General features: G+C 46.9%; 1 protein-coding gene across 1 annotated transcript in view; it reads right to left on the reverse strand.

The window, feature by feature from the left end:
- Nucleotides 1-4,496: 4,496 nt before the first annotated feature.
- The window catches only part of LOC141157705 (dynein axonemal intermediate chain 3-like), a 30,632-nt gene continuing 11,747 nt past the window's right edge, over nt 4,497-23,381 (reverse strand). Inside the window, exons 5-12 of the mRNA XM_073645249.1 lie at nt 16,960-17,047; nt 14,857-14,987; nt 13,227-13,290; nt 8,845-8,975; nt 7,806-8,010; nt 7,228-7,319; nt 4,841-4,963; nt 4,497-4,709 (exon numbers count right to left, since the gene is read on the reverse strand). Coding sequence (XP_073501350.1) covers nt 4,575-4,709; nt 4,841-4,963; nt 7,228-7,319; nt 7,806-8,010; nt 8,845-8,975; nt 13,227-13,290; nt 14,857-14,987; nt 16,960-17,047 — 969 coding nt within the window. The 3' untranslated portion in view covers nt 4,497-4,574. The remainder of the gene's footprint in view (nt 4,710-4,840; nt 4,964-7,227; nt 7,320-7,805; nt 8,011-8,844; nt 8,976-13,226; nt 13,291-14,856; nt 14,988-16,959; nt 17,048-23,381) is intronic.

A 23,381-nucleotide genomic window follows, 5' to 3' on the forward strand; every position in this document is an offset into this window, starting at 1 on the left:
TCAGTTTGTCAGGCAGGTTAAGTGATTTCTTGATTGAGAACAGGTGTGGCAATAATCAGGCCTGTGTGTGGCTAGGGAAATTGAACTCAGCTTCCCAAAAATGTGATATACCACAATTAATTTATGTTTTAAGGAGGTGGGGCAATCACTTTTTCACACAAGACCCTGTAGGTTTGGATTTCTTTTTCCCTTAATAATAAAGACCTTCATTCAAAATTTGCATTTTGTGTTTACTTCTGTTATCTTTGTCTAATATTTAAATTTGTTTTGTGATCTGAAACATTTAAGTGTGAGAAACATGCAAAAGAATAAGAAATCAGGAAGGGGGCAAACACTTTTCACACCAATGTATATCATGCTTCCTACAATCAGACGTCTCACTATAAGGCTAAATTCAGACGTCCATATATCATGTTCCAAGTAAGGACCACGATGTATGGAGCGCCTGCAGGGGTGGACTTTTATTTGTAATAAAGGACTTTATTCAGGCTGTATGTTTATTTACAATATGACTATGGGGTTAGTAATGGGGGCGTCTTATAGACCCCTGGGCTTCATGTCAGCTGCCAATACAAGACTGACATGAACCCCAACTGCCATCTCCTATCTCAGTAATGTAAAACTGGGAGTGAAGGATCAGTACAGAAGAAAGGAAATCTATTGAAAGTTTCTCTTTTTCACTTTTAATAAATAAAATAATGTTTTATATCAAAAAGAAAAAAAAGTCTTTGTTCCTCATAGTGAACAATCACAGCCCAGCTTCCACTTTTTGGGTTCCATAGTAAAGACTATTATGATGCCAGGTTGTGACACTTATGCCATTTCTATGACTATTTTGGTCAATTCCCCACCACCTGGTTTGCTAAAAATGCCACCCCTCTATAGAGGGGAGTCCTGTATCAAACACCATACAACACCAACGGAGATGAGATCAACCATTTGTGCCTGTTAACAATGGCCCCATAGCAGCCCATGGGCCACATCCATGGTGGATATTAAAGGGCATCACATTGGCTACATCTATTGTAATGGTTAAAGGTCATTATTCAGACATAGAACTAACGACAGCAGATATAGTCATCATTTTTTATTATTTTCATTATTGGACCATTTCCTTTTAATGATAATTCAACTTGTCAAATGGCTGTTTTGAAAATAACTAAAAGTACGCAGATTGTTTACATTTAAAAATTAATACTTGATTCCTATTGGCTGCTGGAAGTCCCTCCCATTTAGAATGCCCGAGTAGAACGCTCATAATCGTTGCCGCGGAAACAAATCGTTGATGCAGTGACGGCGGTTGGAGAGACAGCATCTCGTTTTGCGATTCCCCAAATTTTGCAAAATGTTTCGCATTTTATTTGAATTGTGTTCGAACGTCTTGAGATTTTCAGAAGGGCAGTACGTCATCACATCAGGTCAGATCTTTAGCAGCTTATGTACATTAAATTTAATATATTGGGAGAAGAAAAGCCGCCCAAAACTGATTTTGTGTGGCCAGATGCCCTTCATGAACGGAGGCGGTTAGTGGATGTTGGGATCTCCTATCCAAAATTTGCACCATCATCTCCTAAAAAGTGTACAAAAACTACCAATGTTAACATATAGAGATGACCAGGCCTTCAAAAATCATAGGCATTGACTTTGTATGATCATCTCCATGGTCATGTAGGTTTCTTCCGGGTTCTTCAAATTCTACAACCCAAAAATATCTTGGCCCAATATGAGTATTAGGGTAGGTGCACATGGTCAGGAATGGCTGCGGATCGGACGCAGCAAAGTAGTGTTGCATGCAATCCGCAGCGGCCAGATGTTACAGCATAGTGGATGGGATTTCAAGAAATCCCATGTACACTATGCGTCTCCGTGCTCCTGCGGCTCACCCGTGGAGACGGACATGCGGTGCGTCTTCTCAGACCGCAGCATGACAATTTCTCTTGCGGAGACGCAAGAGAAATTTTATCAGTGCAATGTATAGGATGCGGTGAATCCGCATGTGTTCAATGAACAAATGCAGATTCACCTGCGTGCAGCGCTTTGGACGCAGCATAAAGTAAAGTTCAAAGCGCTGCCAGAAATAATCGTGTGCACATAACCATACCATCCAAAATAGAAGAAGAAAACCGTTCTAGATATTCTAGTCTCGGACGGGAAGTTTGGTGGGATGATAACGGAGTTTAGACAGGACCCCCTGTACCCCTCTAACCTTCCAAATAAGCACAGTCTGTCTTCCTTAGAGCAGAGGATCTTCCTTCTTGCTTGGGTTGGTCTTAAACTGTCTTTAACTCCCACCATGTCTTCAGTTAGCCTTGGGCTCATGCACTCGGATGGTCACTCACTAGAGGCTTCTATGGGGTGATCAGAGACTAGATACATATTCAGTTACCAACCGAAATATATATATATATATATATATATATATATATATATTTATTTATTATTTTTTTTTTTTTTTTTTAAGACACAAACATTTTTTTTAAATTACTAATATATATAAATATATTAATAATTTCATTTAAAAACAAAATTGGTGCCTTAAAAAATCCCAAATTCTGGTGCTCGTAATTTTTGCAATAAAATTAGAAACTTTGGAAAAGTTTGGAAAGCGTGTGCGGTGTTAACAGGGAGGGATGATGGCCACAATCAGATCAATATAGATTTAATATTCATTATGGTAGAAATTGGCACAAATAATACAGTGATTTCAATTTCTGTATTTAGAAGAAAATGTGACATTTATTAAAGAGCGTGCGTCTTCTAATAAATTTGTGCATTTTCCTCCGCTGCACTTTGGTTTAAAATTGATGGATGAAACACAAGTCACAACAAGTCTCCCCAAAATACTTTCAGATACGTGATACCTGGTCACTTATAAACACAGTTTACATGGGAGGAGGACTGGATGTGAAACAGTATCAGTCTTGTCAATAGCCCCATTCTTGTCAATAGGCTGGGTCTGGTATTGCAGCTCGGCCCCATTCCAGCTGGAAAAAATACAGGAACTATTCAGGATTTTCTTGCCCTCCAAACAACCACCACTGTCTGACAGTTCTGCTCCAGAACTTCCTAAAGTTCAGGAGGTTCATCCCTCTTCATTATGGACTGAATGCACATAGGGCTACTCCTCTCCATAGGCCCCACAATAAGAGGGGAAGGTAAAGGCCCATGGGGCATTCTCTGTGGCCCACTTGTCTCTTCCCATGGGATGTAGTCAACAAATACCTGGTGTGAGCAGAGTGACTTATTCCTGGTGTATGTTCCTCCATAGATAATAACTGCAATATTAATTTCCGACAGGTTTGAATATAGACCTATCAGCTCTACTACCACCGATAAGACGTAGAAGACCAAGAATTAACGACCGGCAAAGAAGGATTTTCATCCAAAGAGTCCAGAGGGCCGGATACCGCGAGCTGGCAATGGGAGGATAAATGGTATGACACTGCCTTATAGGCACGTGCCCACCGACCCACACACGTGTATGTACATCCAAGCACCCAAAACATATCACAGAAAACTCCGGACCCTCTTACTAAAGAAAAAAATTCAGTCACGTAGATGATTATGTGACACTGCCACGTGGGCCACATCGATGCAATCTTTGCATGCCCGGCTCATACTGCAACTCCCTAATGCACATTGAGCCACGCCAGCATTGTCTGAACTAGGCCGCTCTTAAAGGAGTTGTGCCATATACATCACTGTATGATCAATGGGGATCAGAGTGCAGGGGTCCTCACCGATCACGAGAATAGGAGTCTCATAGTCCCCTGACGCCACTGCTTCACTCACTGTCCATGGGAGTGGTGGTCACATACGTGCAGTACTGCTCCCATAGAAGTGAATGGAGTGTACCATACATGTCTGATGGATCAGAATTCCACCTAAAAGAGACGATCAAGAAAATCGAGCAGCCTTGCTGATAGTTTTTGACTGCTGGACCAGAGCCCTGCAAATTTCTTCCTACCTTCCGATATTCTCGACGCCTCTTCTGCTTTGTGCCACAACGTCATAGCGTTGCAAGGCCTACTAATCAGAAGAGGCACCGAGGATGTGAGCAGATAGGAGGAGGTTCTCCGGGCTCGGATCCAGTGACCATGGCTACTAATATGGTCACTGGACCAGAGTCCTAATCTTTTAGCTCAATTATCACTTTAATAAATTAATTGAGACAAAAAATGTCCCTACTTGGATGACGGGAGACTCCACCAGCACATTGGGTGATAGAGACCTGGGGAGAAAGCGAGAGGTTCACCTTAAATAGTGTCAGAACGCTCCTAATTCTTTTCAACACAACTTTATTTGTACAGTCCAGAAGAACACATTTTATATGATCCATCAGACTAGCGGTGGATGTAAATATATGTTACACACCGGTGATCCACAACCTGTGACTTTACAACTGTTGCAAAAACTATGACTCCCTGCACGCTGGGATTTGTAGTCTTTGCAACATCTGCAGAGCCCCAGGTTGGGGGTGACCGCAGTACACCACAGTACAATGTATGCGCTGGGTTTTTACTATTCTGTAGCTTTGAAGAATACAAACATCTGTCATTATGAGAATTAGGTTTTCACAGTTCTTTTTCGTTCTCTTTCTTAATCCGCAGACCGATCAGCACAGAGCTCTCCAGGGCCAAGTATGTGCCATACTCTCGGCTTATCTCCTCCTCGAGCTGCTCCTTTGACTTCACCGGTGGAGAGATTTCCTAGACATAAACAGGACAGAGTTATACTCGACTTCCTTCTCTTATCCTATGTGATCACTCATGGATATAAAAACAAGTAGAAGTGACGGCACAAAGTGCAAGAGCTGAGCAGTGTGGAGCGAGACACTTACGCTTTTCTTGCTGTGCTCCTTCAGCTCCAGCGTTCTCTTCTCTGCAGCCCGAAATGTCTTTCTCTGTTCATAATATTCCAAATGACTGACCTCCCTGTCCAAGTAATGCAGGACCGCGGTGCTCTGCAGAAGAGAAAGGAGAATATTGCTGCGGACATGTTCCCACAATTGCAGACGGGACAACCCATAGCGGATCTTACAATGCAAGCTGCCAATGCCACCGTTGCAAATTTCCTCATAGTGCTAGAAGAAGCCATTGGTCAGGAAAAACAAATTCACCAATTCAGCTGCAACCAGCAGCTTTAGCAGAGGACCTCAATTATGAAGTCCAGATATTAGACCCTTCCACTGTTCCCAGTTGTTGGGGTCAATACTACTTCTTCACTAACTCTACTAGTGCCCATGTTTCCCTGGCATGGTGCCATGGAGTCACAGCTGTCAACTGGACCTAAATGGTTTCAACCAAGGAGCCAGGGCCAAAGAGCCAGTTGTGAAACTGGGCACAGACACAAACATTTATGTCTATAGGATTTACCAATAGTATATGAGACTGTTGGTTTTCCTTGGGGCGGACAAGGACCCAACATGGTGGCCCTTTTCTTGTCCAAGCCTCTTATATTCCCTGGAAAGGCCCAGGAGGAATCAGGACTGATCAATATTTCTGACAGTCATTATATGTATATGGTAAAGCACCTAAAAGGCTTCAAAGGGGTTGTCAACCTTCAATATTCCCTTTACCATAGAGGAACCTATGAAATTACCCTGATTACATGGTGTCTTGCGATGCAAGCTGCCAATGCCACCACTGCAAATTTTCATGTAGGCCTGGTGGCGAATGGTAGAAGAAGCCATAGGTCAGGAAAAACGAATTCACCAATTCAGCTGCAACCAGTAGCTTTAGCAGAGGACCTCAATTATGGAGTCCAGACATTAGACCCCTCCACTGTTTCCAGTTCTTGGGCTCAATACTTCTTCACTTACTCTACTAGTGCCAATGTTTTCCTGGCATGGTGCCATCGAGTCACAGCAGCCAACTGGACCTAAATGGTTTCAACCAAAGAACCAGGGTAAAAGAGCCAGTTGTGAAGCTGGGCACAGACACAGACATTTATGTCTATAGGACTTACCAATAGTATATGAAACTCTTGGTTTTCCTTGGGGCAGATAAGGACCCAACATGGTGGCCCTTTTCTTGTCCAAGCCTCTTATATTCCCTGGAAAGGACCAGGAGGAATCACGACTGATCAATATTTCTGACAGTCATTATATGTATATGGTAAAGTGCCTAAAAGGCTTCAAAGGGGTTGTCAACCTTCAAGAATCACTTTAACATAGAAGAACCTATGAAATGACCCTGATTACATGGTGTCTTGCAATGCAAGCTGCCAATGCCACCGCTGCAAATTTTCATGTAGGCCTGGTGGCGAATGGTAGAAGAAGCCATTGGTCAGGAAAAACAAATTCACCAAATCAGCTGCAACCAGCAGCTTTAGCAGAGGACCTCAATTATGGAGTCCAGACATTAGACTCTTCCACTGTTTCCAGTTGTTGGACTCAATACTTCTTCACTTACTCTATTAGTGCCCATATTTTCCTGGCATGGTGTCATCGAGTCACAGCTGTCAACTGGACCTAAATGGTTTCAGCCAGAGTCAAAGAGCCAGTTGTGAAGCTGGGCACAGACACAGACATTTATGTCTATAGGATTTACCATTAGTATATGAGACTCTTGGTTTTCCTTGGGGCGGACAAGGACCCAACATGGTGGCCCTTTTCTTGTCTAAGCCTTTTATAATCCCTGGAAAGGACCAGGAGGAATCACGACTGATCAATATTTCTGACAGTCATTATATGTATATGGTAAAGCACCTAAAAGGCTTCAAAGGGGTTGTCAACCTTCAAGAATCCCTTTACCATAGAGGAACCTATGAAAATACCCTGATGACATGGTGTCCCATGCTCGGACAACTATTGATCAGTGGTAATTTGCAAAAACAATAAAACAAACCTTGCCGAATGTGTTAAACTCACTGCAGTGCCACCATAGGACAACATGAAGTATCACTAGTAGTACGTTCAGTCCTAACGCCAGCGTGTGTCAGTGCGCATGATACACGAGAAACATTTAAACTGGCACGTGAGGCTGGTATAGACACCGAAAAAGGTGTAAAAAATGGTTTGTCAAAGATTCTTGTTATTAAAGCATCTTCCCGAGTTACAGTAAATGTACGACCACAGAAAGATGCAAGAGTGAAATGTAATAGAAGAAAAGCAAAGATTGTGCAAGTCTATAGGAGGCCGGAGCAAATCACATCGGCAGCAATAAAATAACACTTTCCTCGTTTATTAATGTGTTCAATATATGAAGACTCTGTCCCCGAACCAACCTCATTAGCGGACGGGTGATGTAAGGTCCACGGGATCTGTAATACATGGAGGGTCCCGCTGTCATCGGCCACGGCCAGGAAATGCTGCTTGGCTGCAATAAATAAGATGTAATTCATTATTTTGAGTCTGTATCTGTTTTGGTCTCACAATATAATTCCTTATCCTTGGGCATGTGCGAGAAATCCTTGAAGAGGTTGTCTCACAAAAACAACCCCTGTTATGGCATATGGGCATTGTAGATGGGGGTCAACAAATGAGGGCAGCCCCCCGTCTATGGGCCAAAATAGAGCTGATTTGTACAAGCAGCTTCCTCTCCGGCAGACCTGCGACTGCAAAGAAGTCACCGGTGTCGTCTGATCCGCTCATTTATTACCCTCTGAAGTCTTCCCCCTTCTGTTTGTGAATGAGAAAGAAAAGGGGATAGATGAATAGATAGATGAGAGTGACACATGACTGCAGGATCAGACTACACATAGTTTACTTGTAGTCTGTAACCATGGCGACACATTGGTCTGACTGCACCTGCATACACGAAAAGGCCATATCATCATCATTTTTGTATTATTTCAGCTGTTACCTGACATGATCCAGGGTTTAATGCAGGTGATGGCCGCTGCTGATATGTTCTGCGTCTGAGACGGCTCATGTGTCTTCTCCAGTAAGTCCCAGATATCCACATTTCCATCTTCCTTGCCGATGAAGAAGACGCCGGGCCTGGACAGTGACCAGTGGGCTGCGGTGTACCTCTTCTGAGTGCAACACGACTGCAGGATCGGTCCGCTCTGCGAGAGAAAGATGCAATAAAAAAATTAAAATACAAAATAAAATGTTATATAAATATGAAAAAAGTTATTGCAGTGTCTATAACAAACATCCATTTTATTTTATGTTCATTAATATTCCAGAGCCCGTTCATCACGCCGTCCTACGTGTTTCAGAGAGATATGTCATTAGTCATGGCCTAAAATTATCATACATGGTCAACACTGTTGAAAAAAAATGTCAGGGTTGCTGTTTTGTGTTCATTCCACCGTCCCAAAAAATTAAAAATGATCAAACACTTAAATGAAACCCAAGATGCTGCCGCAGGCTCTCGTTCACACGTCCGTTTACACTTTCCTTTTCTTTGCCCTGTTTTTAAGAACAGATAAATGGAATATATGTCCAAAACGGATCCGCTGCATAACTGAGGCAAATGGAAGCACTGGGCCACGTTGGGTCTTATGGGGTCCATCTTGGTTTTTAAAATGTAAGAAAAAGAGCAGCGTGCAACAAATTTTTTTTCTTAATAAGGCACATAATAGAACTCAAACATACCCCCTAATAATCAATGCGGCCCCTCTGATTGCATTTCCATCAGTTATCCAGCAGATACGTTTTGGACAAGAATTCTGCTATGGAGAGGAGCTCCGTCCACCATGATAATGTTGTGTTATTCCCTTCCTGAAGCAGGAGACCAAGGAGACATTTATTTCGGGGGTTTATAGGGCCCGAGAGTTATAGGGGCAGGACCTGCACTAGTTATGGATCCCGGGGTAGGTTCTGGGAGGAGCGCACTTCCCTGATCTCTTATATTATGTGATGGGGGTCCATCTGCCCAGAATAGTAATACTCACAGTGACTCCTTCCTTCCAGATAGCGAAGTTCCAGCCCCCGACGGTGAGTGCAAAGTCCTTCAGAAATGCAGATCTTTGCACAGTGTGGACCAGTCCATCATGGATGCCGTGTCTCTGCGAGGGTTTAGCACCTGCAAATACCAAAATTCAATCCACAGTCAGTGGATATGACGCGCCCCCTGGGCCAGTGTTGTTGGGGATACCCGGAGCCGGATCAGATGGGGGTTGTAGTCTCCGAGTGGCTGTGACCCGGTCCGTGCCCAGGGTGTCAAGCTCAGTGTGTGGCAGTCCTTACTGATATTACTAAAGTTCTTTATGTCGACTACGCCACCCGTTGAATTGCGGTCACTACGGCCGCCGCTGCAGCAGGGTCCGCTGAGGCTGATGGTGTTTGTGCAGCCCAGGTAGTATAACCCCCAACGGGAGGGGTATAGCCTCAGGGGGTCAGGTGCAGAGGATGGTGGTTGTGGAGGTGCAGTGAGGATGGTAATGAGAGTCAGAGTCGGGCTGTGCAGTTCAGGGTTTGTTTACTTACTGCTGTTCTTGTACCGGTCACTCCGGCCTTGAGTGACCACCCGAGCCGTGCTGCGTCCACCAGGTCCTGGACTCGGCCAACCCCCAAGTAGTTCTGGAGCGTGGTTCTGAGCTCCCTTTCTGTCCTGTCCTCTTCTCTGGCCTTCCCCACCAGGGATCCACCTATGTCCGGCTCCCTCGGGCCTCTTGGTGGTAAACCCTTGGCTCTGGGTTCCCTGACCCTATTCGTGGTCTGCCTTCCGGGTGGATTTAGTGGGTGATCGTGGCAGATCAATCCTGCCCACGACCTCCGGTTCCTGGCTAAGGTATGCTGTAGCCTCTGCCAGCTTGGGATCCGGTACCCTGTTGCCAACTCTTCACCCTCTGGTCTAATTTGGGCTCTTGGAGTTCCTTCTTTCTCCCCCTCTGGGTCCTTCTTTCTCCTCTCTCTCTCTTGGCCTTGGGGCTGCTCTGCTCCTCTGCTTTCCTCCACTGCTCTGCAAAAGGCTGACAGACTGACCAGCCTTCTACAAAAGACTCCTCTGCAAAGACCCTGTCCTAAGATGGTGCCCACCTTATATACTCCCTCTATGTGTGAGCTCAGGTGACCAGCACCCAATGAGCTCCTAGCTTTACCCAGGCTGCTCCCCCTATCTGCCCCTACACTACTGGGATATTCCACCCCCCTCCCACTCCAGCCAAGGACAGACTCGGTCGTACCTGCACATTATTAAGTGGGAGTACCATTGGTCCGTCCTCCGGAAATGGGATGTGTGTAGTGCATGCAGCTAACCGAGCTCAGTTCCACACTCCATCCTTACCCGGGAGTGGAATATCACACCTCTGGCTTGAGGTGCAATACCCCTGTAGCAGCCGAATCCTCAGGGTGCTACAGATACACTGGAGATAATGCTATGGGAGACGCTACATGCCCTTCCAATAATTGTGCAGTTTATAAAATGTTGCTGCCATGTCCAGATGGTGAATTTACTTATAAAAAAGACTATGATCCTGAAACTGCACTAAAAGTATATGACAAAGGTTCTAGACCCAATAATAATAATAATAATAATAATCTTTATTTATATAGCGCCAACATATTCCGCAGCGCTTAACAATTCACAGGTTCATGTACAACAGTCATAAGTAACATAGCTAAAGATAATACAATAATTACAGCAAAAATAATGACGACCCTGCTCCTAAGAGCTTACAATCTACAATGAGGTGGGGGTGACACAAAGTACAATGGCTTATTTACAAGGATAGTCCAGCCATCTTGAGGGGATGAGGGATAGATGAAGGCTGCATGAGCTCATCACCTGCCAGTATTTGTGGTGCTTTTTGGTTGGGTGGAGACTTATGTTTGGAGAAATAAGGAATGGGCTATGAGAATATAAAAGGACTTTGATTAGGGAACGTGATAGGCCGCCCTAAACAGATGTGTTTTTAGGGAGCGCCTAAAACTGTGTAAGTTGTGGTTCATCCTAATTTCTTGGGGTAGAGCATTCCAAAGAATAGGTGCAGCTCGGGAGAAGTCTTGAAGCCGGGAGTGGGAGGTACGGATTAGTGCGGATGTTAGTCGAAGGTCGCTTGCAGAGCGTAGAAAACGGGTAGGCCGATAGACAGAGATGAGGGAAGAGATGTAGGGGGGTGCCACACTGTGGAGAGCTTTGTGGGTGAGAACAAGCAATTTAAATTGGATCCTATAATTCATGGGCAGCCAGTGCAATGACTGGCACAGAGCGGAGGAGTCTGAGTAACGATTAGCCAGATAGATGACCCTGGCTGCAGCATTAAGGATGGACTGGAGGGGGGAAAGTCGAGTGAGGGGGAGGCCAATTAAGAGAGAGTTACAGTAGTCAAGGCGGGAGTGGATCAGGGCAACAGTGAGGGTTTTTGTTGTTTCCAAGGTGAGAAAGGGGCGGATTCTAGAAATGTTCTTCAGGTGCAAGCGACAAGAGCGGGCAAGAGATTGTATGTGGAGGGTGAAGGAGAGATTGGTGTCAAACACAACGCCCAGGCAACGCGCCTACTTGCTCGGCATTATTGTGGTGCCACACACTGAGAGAGAGATGTCAGATTTAGAGAGGTGAGTAGACAGCGGGAACAGAAGAAATTCAGTTTTTGAGAGGTTGAGTTTCAGATAGAGAGCGGACATGATTTTAGAAACTGCGGCCAGACAGTCACTGGTGTTCTGTAGTACAGCGGGGGTAAGGTCAGGGGATGAGGTGTATAGTTGTGTGTCATCAGCATAAAGATGATACTGCAAACCAAATTTGCTGATTGTCCGTCCAATTGGGGCTGTGTAGAGAGAGAAGAGAAGAGGGCCAAGGACTGAACCCTGAGGAACCCCAATAGTGAGAGGAAGAGGGGAAAAAGTGGAGCCAGCGAACGATACACTGAAAGAGCGGTCAGATAGGTAGGAGGAGAACCAGGAGAGAGCAGTGTCCTTTATGCCGATTGAGTGAAGCATAGAGAGTAGGAGGTTGTGGTCAACGGTGTCAAAGGCTGCAGAGAGGTCAAAAAGAATGAGCAAAGAGTGGTCACCATTACGTTTTGCTGTCAGAAGGTCATTGGTTACTTTGATGAGTGCAGTTTCTGTAGAATGTAGAGGGCGGAAGCCGGACTGTGATGGGTCTAGAAGAGAGTGAGTGGAGAGGTAGCTGGTAAGGCGGGAGTAGACCAGGCGCTCCAAGAGTTTAGAGATGAAGGGAAGATTGGAGACTGGCCTGTAGTTGTTTGTGCAGGAAGGGTCAAGAGAGGGCTTTTTTAATAATGGAGTGATGATGGAGTGTTTGAAGGAGGAGGGGAAGATACCCGAAGAGAGGGAGAGGTTGAAGATTTTAGTTAGGTGAGTAGTGACGACTGAAGAAAGAGACTGGAGTAGATGTGAGGGGATGGGGTCAGTGGTGCATGTGGTGGGATGAGAAGAAGAGAGGAGCCTGGAGACTTCGTCTTCTGTGACTGGGTCAAATGTGGAGAGGGATCCAGAGGGGATGTGCGGGGGGATGGGAGTCACGGCACTTTGTGGCTGGGAGCCGATTTCCTGACGGATGGTGTCTATTTTCTCTGTGAAGTAGGAAGCCAGGTCCTCAGCACAAATGTCCGTGGTGGGGCCTGCGCTTTAGGACTGAGGAGGGAGTGAAAGGTATCAAAGAGTTTTTTGGGGTTGTTGGATAGTGAGGAGATCAGGGTGGTGAAGTAGGTCTGTTTGGCGAAGTGAAGGGCAGAGTTATATGTTTTTAACATAAATTTGTAGTGGATAAAGTTTTCTGATGTCCGAGTTTTCCTCCATAGCCGTTCGGCACTTCTAGAGCATCGCTGGAGAAATCGGGTTTGCGGCGTGAGCCAGGGCTGTTTTACTCTGTGTTTAGAGGTTCTGAGGGTGAGGGGCGCTAATTGGTCCAGCATGCTTCTGAGAGTGTCATTGTAGTGGTTTACAACCAGATTAGGACAGGAAGAAGAGGAGATTGGGGACAGTGATGAGTGAAGGGAGTCTGTGAGTGTATGAGGGTTAATGGCTTGTAGATTTCTGAATGTGTGATAGGTAGGAGTGTGCTGGGGCGGGCGAGGATTTGTGAGCGTGAAGGAGAGAATGTTATGATCAGAGAGGGGAAGAGGGGAGTTATTTAGGTGGGGGATTGAACTAAGCCGGACAAAGACCAGATCAAGGGTGTTTCCATCTTTGTGTGTCTCAGAGGTTGAAAGCTGTGAGAGGCCGAGAGAAGTGGTTAAAGATAGAAGCTGGGATGCGGATGAGGAGGTGGGGCTGTTTATGGGGATGTTGAACGAAGAAGAAAACGGAGGAGGGTCCAGGATGGGTCTATGGACCACTGATGTACATAGTGTATATACAGACAACTCACTGATGAGTCTTCCAGTGTCTCCGTCCTTTTCCATCTTCCAGTCTGTGTACAGCAGCTCCCCGTCCTGTAGTAAGATGGACAGAGTGGACAATGGCGTGTTATATTGTCACTAATATATACACAAGACATATGGCCGCTCTTACCATTCCCAAAGTGCAGATCCAGTGAATGTCAGATAAGATGACCATACTTGTTAGATGGCTGGCACCAATCAGCCATTCCTCTGACCCCTCAATACACAGCTGGGTTCAACAAAACAATGGTATATCTCCAATGAGAACAAAGGTTCGGCCATGCTGGAGCCCATTATACCTGATCCCTCTTCCCCCTACATCTGCCATTAGGAGAGAGTTCAAACCCCTCTCGATGGTCGGCCGGTGACTTCAGCCGACGTTCGTCTCTTGTGTGTACTGCACCTTTATAAATGATCTGAGGGGATTAATCAGTATTATATTCCCTGAAATGCTGGTTATCACAGTTCCCCAACCAGTGGCTCAGGGGCCACGTGTGTCTCTTGGGACCCCGGCATGTGGCTCTTTTAGAAACAATCGTATCAGTGTAAAAACCATATCACTTGTAGTATAGCTGAAAAGTGACAAAAAACGCACAATAGGACATCACCCGGGCAATAAACGTTGTAGATAGTCTGGTATTACTCACCAGGCTGGGTTGTATCAGGCACAACTCCTATGCAGGTATAGAAATCAGCTGCGCCATATACCGGAATAAAACCAGCAGTAAATGCAATAGTAGAGAGGGATATACGGATAATTCTGCTGCAGGTCAAGAAGATATCCAATGGCGATGATGGTGTTGAAGAAAGAGCAGTTTTATTAAACAACGCGTTTCAGTCATTGCAGTCATTGTGTTTTGCTCCTGATGAAGGAGTTTGTTCAACTCTGAAATGCGTTAATTAATAAAACTGCTGTTTGTTCAACACCATCATCTCCATTAGATATCTTCTTGACCAGCAGCAGAATTATCCGTATATCCCTTTCTACTATATAAATAATTGTCCACTTTTATGATTTATTGATCTTACCTATGATGACTGTGCTGCTGACCACAAATATTTTCAGGATTTTGTCGTGTAGTCATGGGGCGATGTAAAGCCCCTGTACATTATCTCCTTCTGTGGATTCTTTATTTTGTGTGATTTGCTGTCAGGATTCCAGTTGACCTTCTACAGTTTGACCACTAGTGGCTGCTATTGTTCACCTTAATAATTGTGCTGCAATCCCACTCCTTACCACTGGAGGCTGCTGTTGTGTTCTGCAATTACCCTTTACTAAGATGGCAGATTCTGAACCTGTGGGATCCATCTTGTTTCCTGTTCAGTTCTACTTAAAGCTGCATGGATCTCTCACTCATTGCTTGAGTATTGTGTCTAGCTGTTAGCCTAGTTTCCAGTCTCCAAGCTCCTGAACATTCTTACCTGGATTGTTCTCACCTATCTATGGATTGTTTCCTACAACTCCTTTTTGCTAACTACAAGAACTTGTACTAATGCTTGCTTTTGCTGCTTGTGTGCCTTCGGCCACTGGTTTCCAGCAGTACTAGGCCAGTATCATAACATTTGCTGACATTTACCAAGCGCTACCGTCTGTATCTCAGAGATGGAAGAACTCACTTCAGTTCCGGCAAAATAACTGGTGTTGACGTCCTCCAGAATTTTGTTGTTCTTGGCAGAGGTCGCTCTTAAACTGCTGTAATGAATGGATCCCTCGGATTTCTTCTCTTTGATCGGAGTCTGTAGTTTATCTACACACGATGGAGAGAAAGAAGAGAATAAGTAATATTACAGATGTGCTATGAATATATATGGCTGTGTAAGCCCAGAGCGATCTGTCAGACCCATACAGCCAGGAATCATTATGTTCAAGAGACCACCTCACCGGCAGAGTATGGGGCGCTGGTGGTGGCAGCAATGGTCCTGGGTGATCACCATTGCTGACTATAGATCTTCCTCACCTTAAGCCTTTCTTAAGAACATATCACACTGAATCCTCCAAGACAATGGATGTCCTGTCTTTAGGAGCGGCCGTCACTGTTTGATCAGTGGGGGTCGCCCTATCCTATGGAGATACCTGACATCAGGGATCCCGTGCAGAGCCCTGTCCAGAATACAGGGAGGTGCACATGCCAACCTCCGCTCCATTCATTGCCTATGGGACTAGTGGAGAAGGAAGAGTACATCGCTCGGCTATTTCCATCAGTCCCACTGACGTCCTGCTTAGGGATGTCCTCCATGCTTGATTATCTATGAAGGAATGTCGTTTTCTGACCAGGCCACTGCTTGCCCAGAATAGATCCTTTCCTCATCCTTTATCTTTTTCACCGTGGATGTATTATCACAAATCTAAGGAACGGTGGTTCCTGCGAGGACGGCCAGCATCTTGCTATTAAAGGCGGCAGACTGGATCAGTGTCACATGAAGAAGCTGTGAGTTCCTGTATGTGATATCCTGAGGTTTAGGCGCTGAATGACAACGTGACGGAATTAGACTCAGGAGGAGAATGGCGTGTGCCGGGGAACCGTTGGCCGCGGCTCTGGAATGCCCGAATCTGGCTGTAAAACAAGCCTGAGGCTTCCGCATCATCCCCGGGAAGTGTAGACCCCATTGTCCTCAAAGGAGCAGAGTCCGGGGATACAACGCAGGACTGCAGGAACAGGAGCCGGCTGTGGGGGCAGAGGCCTCGCTGTCTGTGGGCCCCAATAATAGGGCCACAAAATGTAACCTCCCAGCATATATAAGCTAGGGTGATAAAACAGTGACCTATACTACAGTAAACTCAGGAATGGACGATACAATGGGCAAAAGGGGCAACTGGACTGGGGCACTGCAATTTAAAGGGGTATTATTACCACCCACTTTGCAATACAAAATGTAATGTCCCTGCTTGCTCATATGCCAACATGGCATCCAGAAAACACAGCAATCTTCTCCCTGTGCGGAGTCACATATCTGTAGCGTCATTCTAACATCTTAGATGTCTTATAGGGAAAGTAAAGGAGGAACTGCGGATGCTCATCCTACATAAAGATGGATAGGAGAGAACGTATCTACTGACAACAGTCCTTACACAATGGCTTGTACTGTTTAGCACAGTATGGCGGTATTATTACATTTGGAACAGTATGGCGGTATTATTACATTTGGCACTGTATGGAAGCTTCATTATATTTGACACTGTATGGCAGTATTAATATATTTGGCATTGTATAGTGGTATTATACTTGGCACTGTTTGATGGAATTATTACATTTGACACTGGCGGAATTATTATATTTCGCACTGTATGGTTGTATTATTATATTTGGCACACTATGGTAGTATTATTATATTTCGCACTGTATGGTGGCATTGTTATATTTGGCATAGTATGGTGGTATCATATTTGGCACTGTATGGTGTCATATTATATTTGACACTGGTGGTATCATATTTGCACAGTATGGCAGCATTATCATATTTTCCACTGTATGGCGGTATTATTATATTTGGCACAATGTGGCACTTATTTGGATTGTATTGTGACTATTAGTGGCATGTTCTCTCCTTACAAAACATGGCAGTAGTTTCCACAGATCCTGCCCTGGACTATATGATATTTCCCAAGTATTCTGCTCAGAGACTGCGTCACTCATAAATCATGGAGTACTCGAGTCACGTCATGTGCCCGGCCATCCATCGAGGTGGGATCCACCTGAGAGAGCACAGAGCTGGTCTTACCTGCCGTCCTGCAGTGATGATGCTCATCTCTAAGGCTGATTTTGTTGGGGCTGAACTCTCCTCCTGTCTCAATCTTTGGAATTGAAGACTTAAAATAGAAAGAAATAACAGCAAATGATTGTTAGAAGTACAAAACTGCAAAATTCAATTGATTTCCTTATATAAGATGAAGCTCCAAACCACGCACAGCTGTTGTTATACAATCTGTCTACCTAAAGCCACCACTAGAGGGAGCTCAAGAGATCAGATAATACTGTATATACATTGAACTCAACAAAAAGTCAGTATACAGTGAGCACAGAAGCTCCCCCTAGTGGGGGTAGCAGACAATCACAATGCTGTCATATAATTGCAGGGCACTAGAAGTTATACACAAAAATAAGAGCACCGATTCATATAAAGTTTTTGTAGAAATTAAAAATGTTAAACCTTCAAATGAGATGGTGTTAAAAGGCAGATATTACCTTCAATGCACGTAAATGAAAAGTCTGGTCACTTTGTATGTATAGTTTATTATTATTTCTCTTACACTAATGTAAAGTTATAGTGCTGGATTCACAATTCTGTAGCTTTCAGAGCTGAAATCTCCCAGCATGCCCCAGAATTGTAATTTCCATTAACAGTGATGCCTATTTACACCAGGTGATGTATAACAATCTAATGTGGAAACAGCTATCACTGCATCACAGCAGCTCGGCTTGTTGACCGTTTACAGTATGAACCAACAGAATTATGAATGCAGCTCTGGAGTATAAGGCTATGTGCACACATTGAATATTTGCAGCAGATTCTTCTGCAGCAAAAAACAGTAAAATACACATGTTTGTGAAGCCTTTTTTCTTGCATTTTTCTCACATTCACTTGAATAGATGAAAAACGCTGCAAGAAATTCTTAAAGAATTAACAAGATGCAGATATAAAAAAAGCATTAATGCTTCAAATCTGCAAGGAAAGCATAATCCACAAGTGCAGGAGATTTCACAAATCCCAGGAAAGCGCTGGTATGTCGTCAACGCCTGTCCGTCCGAAAGTCTGCAATTAATTACATGGCTGGGGAAAAAATGTTGCATTAAGTTTCCAGCCAGGGAAGTAAATGAGGGGGAAAAGGAGATTTTTGTGTACTCACCGTAAAATCTCTTTCTCTTAGCCTCTAATTGGGGGGACACAGGACCATGGGTGTTATGCTGCTGTCCACTAGGAGGCGACACTATGCATAATCTGAAAAAGATTAACAGTGGCTCCTCCTCTGCAGTATACACCCCTGGACGGCGTCAGCCTTCTCCAGTTTTGTGCCAAAGCATTAGGAGGAACGTAACATGGATAACATACCATGTATATAAGAAGGCAACTATGTATGAGCTCAAACAAAACAATATGAGAACTCAACATAACAACGGCCCGGAACGGGCAACAGGGTGGGAGCTGTGTCCCCCAAATAGAGGCTAAGAGAAAGAGATTTTACGGTGAGTACACAAAAATCTCCTTTACTCTGTCGCCTCATTGGGGGACACAGGACCATGGGACGTCCCAAAGCAGTCCCTGGGTGGTGTAACGGGTCTGGGAGGCGGAACCTCTGAGCTACTATACAAGGGGGCGGTCCTTGTAAGGGAGCGGGTGGCGACCAGGCAGGCAGTCACAGCAGGTGACCGGGACAGTCTCTGGAAGAACGGGCAGGAGGTCACGGCAAGTGACCGGGGCAGTCTCTGGATGAACGGGCAGATGGTCACGGCAAATGACCGGGGCAGTCTCTGGGTAAAGGGTTGGTACGACCTGTGGCGGCTGATGGTAGACGTGAGCTCCCAGGTGAGCAGGCGAGAGTCTCTGGATAAACGGGTGGTCACAGCATGTGACGGCGGAGCCTCCAGGAAGATCAACAGACAGGCGGCAGATGAGCGCTCCCAGGTGAGCGGGCAGAAGTCTCTAGACAGGCGGGTGGTCACAGCACGTGACGGCAGAGCCTCGAGGTAGGCTAGCAGACAGGCAGCAGATGAGCGCTCCCAGGTGAGCGTGCAGGAGTCACTGGACAGGCAGGTGGTCACAGCACGTGACGGCGGAGCCTCCAGGTAGGCTAGCAGGCAGGTAGCAGATGTGCGCTCCCAGGTGAGCGGGCAAGCTGGTCCATAGACAGACTGACAGGAGTTGTAAGGCAGACCGTCGGACCTCAGGCTAGCAGAATATCAGGCAGGAATAAGACAGCAAGCTGGCAGGAATCTGGCAGGTATCTGGCAGGTAACTGGCAACGGGACCTGAGGGCTGAAGCAGAGTAGTGAACAGTGCAACAACATTGCTCGGGCACCTCCATTTTGGAGGAGGTGCCTTATATATGGTGAAGTCCTCCGGCCATTGGCCGGGGACTCCTTAGGACGGCGCGCGCGGCCCCTTTAAGAGGGAGGGAGAGCGCGCGCGCGCGCCCTAAGCACAGTGGCCGGGAAGGAGCGCGCGCTGCCAGCAGAGAGGGAGGAGGACGCCGGGCACGGAGCAGAGAGGTGAGGGGAACAGCGTCCCTGCCTAGCAGAGGGCAGGGACGCCGGCGCTACAGTACCCCCCCCTTTAGGCCCCCCCTTTTTTAGGCCAGACAGAAATTTAGCAAGGATAAGAGGGGCATGGATGTTCTCCCGGGGCTCCCACGTTCTCTCCTCAGGACCAAACCCCTTCCAATCTACTAGAAAAAAGGTCTTTCCTCTTACCCTTTTGGTGGCAAGAATGTTCTCTACCTCAAACTCGTCCTCAGCAGAAACCGGAGCAGGAGGCGTACCTGTAGACTTGGAAAAAGAGTTAAGTACCACAGGTTTGAGGAGAGATACATGGAAGGAGTTAGGGATCCGTAAGTTGGCCGGGAGTTTCAATTTATAGGCCACCGGGTTGATCTGACTGATGACCTCCAGAGGGCCGATGAACCGAGGCCCTAACTTGTAAGAAGGTATCTTGAGTCGGACATATTTAGATGAGAGCCAGACTTTATCTCCAGGACGAAATTGTGGAGGATCCAGGCGTTTTTTGTCAGCGTGTCTTTTCATCCGTTCGGACGACTGAAGGAGTGCGGATCGGGTACTCTCCCAAATGGAGGAAAATTTGCTAACGAGAGATTCCGCAGCCGGGTTGTCCACAGAGGTGGAGACAGGAAAAGGAATCCGAGGATGCTGACCGAAGACTACAAAAAACGGGGATTTGGAGGAGGATTCGCTCTCGTGATTGTTATAAGAGAACTCGGCCCATGGTAGGAGATCCACCCAGTCTGAATGATGAGCATTAACGAAGTGCCGGAGGTAACTGGTCAGGTTCTGATTGATCCGCTCCACTTGACCATTGGACTGTGGGTGGTAAGCGGAAGAGAAGTCCAGGGTGACGTCTAGCAGTTTACAAGTGGCTCTCCAGAAGCGTGAGGTGAACTGTACCCCACGATCCGACACGATGTGGAGGGGCAGGCCATGAAGACGAAAGATGTGACGAATAAAGTCTTTAGCTAGCTCGGGTGCAGACGGGAGGCCTGGCAGGGGAACGAAATGAGCCATCTTGGAGAAGCGGTCAGCGACCACCCAAATGACCGTACAACCGGCAGAGACTGGGAGGTCAGTTATAAAGTCCATTGCTATATGCTGCCAGGGGGCAGCAGGTACAGAAAGCGGAAGGAGGTGACCGGCTGGCAGATGTCTCGGAACCTTGTTGCGGGCGCAGGACACACAGGCAGAAACAAAGTCTATTACGTCCTTGTGCAGGGTAGGCCACCAGTAGTGCCGGGTAATAAGCTGGAGGGTCTTTTTCTGACCGGCGTGGCCAGCCAGTTTAGACGAGTGACCCCAGTGAAGGATCTTCTCCCGATCAGGTACTGATACGAACGTCTTTCCGGGAGGGAGACGATTTAGACTCACGGGAGCCACCTGCATTACTCTGGCGGGATCGATGATGTGTTTCGGATCTTCCTCGAGATCAGACACCAGAAAGGATCGAGACAAGGCGTCCGCCTTGACGTTTTTGTCAGCCGGGCGAAAATGAAGAACAAAATCAAAGCGAGCAAAAAACAAGGACCACCGGGCTTGGCGCGGGTTAAGTCTCTGGGCATGCTGGAGGTAAGCCAAGTTCTTGTGGTCAGTGTAAATTATTACCGGGTGAAGAGCCCCCTCGAGCAGGTAACGCCACTCCTCCAATGCCAGTTTGATGGCCAATAACTCTCGGTCTCCTATGGAATAATTGCGCTCTGAGGAGGAGAAGAGTTTCGAGAAGAAGCCGCAAGTTACCATCCTCCCGGAAGATGATTTTTGAGTAAGTACCGCTCCGGCTCCAGAGGAGGAGGCGTCAACTTCCAGGAAGAACTGCTTGTTGCCGTCCGGGCGATACAGCACCGGGGCGGAAGAGAAGGCCTGTTTTAAGGAAAGAAAGGCCTCTTCTGCTTCGGGCGGCCACTCTTTGGGATTAGTACCCTTACGGGTGAGCGCGGAAATTGGGGCAGTCCGGGAAGAGAAGTGTGGTATGAAGAGGCGGTAGTAGTTGGCGAAGCCCAGGAACCGCTGAATGGCCTTCAACCCCTGCGGTCGAGGCCATTTCTCGATGGCAGACAGTTTCTCTGGATCCATTCGTAGGCCGGTCTGAGAAATAATGTAGCCCAAAAACGGAAGCGAGGTCTGCTCAAAGAGGCACTTCTCGTATTTAGCGAAGAGGTGATTCTGCCTGAGCCTGAGCAGGACCTGACGAACGTCCCTCCGGTGAGTCTGGAGATCCGGAGAGAAGACCAAGATGTCGTCCAGGTACACCACTACGCAGGAGTAGAGAAGGTCCCGGAAGATGTCATTGACCAACTCTTGAAAGACGGCAGGAGCGTTACAGAGACCAAAGGGCATTACCAGATATTCATAGTGGCCGTCCCGGGTGTTGAATGCCGTCTTCCATTCATCCCCCTGACGGATACGAACCAGGTTGTACGCCCCACGGAGGTCCAGTTTGGTGAAGATTCTAGCCCCCCTCAGACGATCAAATAACTCCGGAATGAGCGGAAGGGGGTACTTATTCTTCACCGTGATCTGGTTAAGGCCTCTATAGTCTATACAGGGACGGAGAGAGCCGTCCTTCTTTTTGACGAAAAAGAAGCCTGCTCCCGCCAGGGAGGTAGATTTCCGGATGAATCCCCTGGCCAGATTCTCCTCAATATATTCGGACATCGACCGGGTCTCAGCAGCGGATAATGGATAAATACGCCCACGGGGAGGAGTAGTACCGGGTAACAGGTCGATAGGGCAGTCGTATGGTCTATGAGGGGGTAGTGTCTCTGCCTCCTTTTTATTAAAGACATCAGCATAAGACCAATAAGGAATCGGAAGTCCAGGTAGATTAGCTGGGGTAGGAGAAGGACGGACGGGATGGACGGGAACCAGACAGGTCTTATGGCAGTCCTGTCCCCAGCGAAGGACTTCTCCGGTCTGCCAGTCAAGCACGGGTGCATGTCTCTGGAGCCAAGGTAGACCTAGCAAGAGGGCGTGAGAGAGTCCAGGCAGAACATGAAAGGAGATACTCTCAGAATGCAGCATTCCCACCTGCAGAGTAATGGATTCGGTGATGAGTTGGATGGGGCGTGGTAAGAGACCCCCATCCACGGCAGCAACAGACAAGGGTACAGCCAGAGGTTTGGTGGGGATGCGGTATTTCTCTACCAGGGACTGTGAAATAAGATTCCCGGCTGCTCCAGAGTCAAGTTGGGCTAGTTCGAAATAACGGTTCTCCCCGCAGACGATTGAGACTGACAGCAGCAGAGATGGAGAGGATTTATTCTTGTCTAGGTCGACCTCTCCGAGCGAACCTAGACACAGGTGTTTCCCGACCTCTCCGGGCAGGCACGGATCCGGTGCTCCTTACTGCCACAGTAGAAGCAGCTCCCCTCGGCACGGCGTAAGTCCTGACGGGTTTTGACCATCTTGGTCTGGTCGACCTGCATAGGCTCAGGAGAGTGTACCTGGGGAGAGACGGAGGGAGTAACGGGTTTCTGAAAAGTAGGAGTTAGACGTGGAAACCTCCTCTCACGGGTGACCTCTTTGGCACGCTCCTGGAACCGTAGGTCAATCCGGGTGGCAAGAGTTATTAGGTCATCGAGAGTGGTAGGAATGTCCCGACCGGCAAGTTCATCTTTAATACGTCCGGACAGACCCTCCCAGAAGACGGATACCAGAGCGTCGTTATCCCAGGCCAGCTCCGAGGCAAGGGTACGGAACCGTATGGCATATTGGCCCACGGTGAGACTTCCCTGACGGAAGCGTAGCAGTGATGATGCGGATGAGGTCTTCCGTCCGGGTTCGTCGAAGACTTTCCGGAAAGCCGTGAGAAAGGCAGGCAAGTCGGACACCAGGGGTCTCCTCTCTCCCATAGAGGATTTAGCCAGGCCAGGGCCTCCCCGGTGAGATGGGACATGATGTAGGCAATTTTGGCCCGGTCGGAGT

The sequence above is a fragment of the Phyllobates terribilis genome, unplaced genomic scaffold (genome assembly GCF_046119375.1).
Source record: "Phyllobates terribilis strain yellow unplaced genomic scaffold, ASM4611937v1 Scaffold_8__6_contigs__length_399053987, whole genome shotgun sequence".
In the NCBI taxonomy this organism is placed as follows: Eukaryota; Metazoa; Chordata; class Amphibia; order Anura; family Dendrobatidae; genus Phyllobates; species Phyllobates terribilis.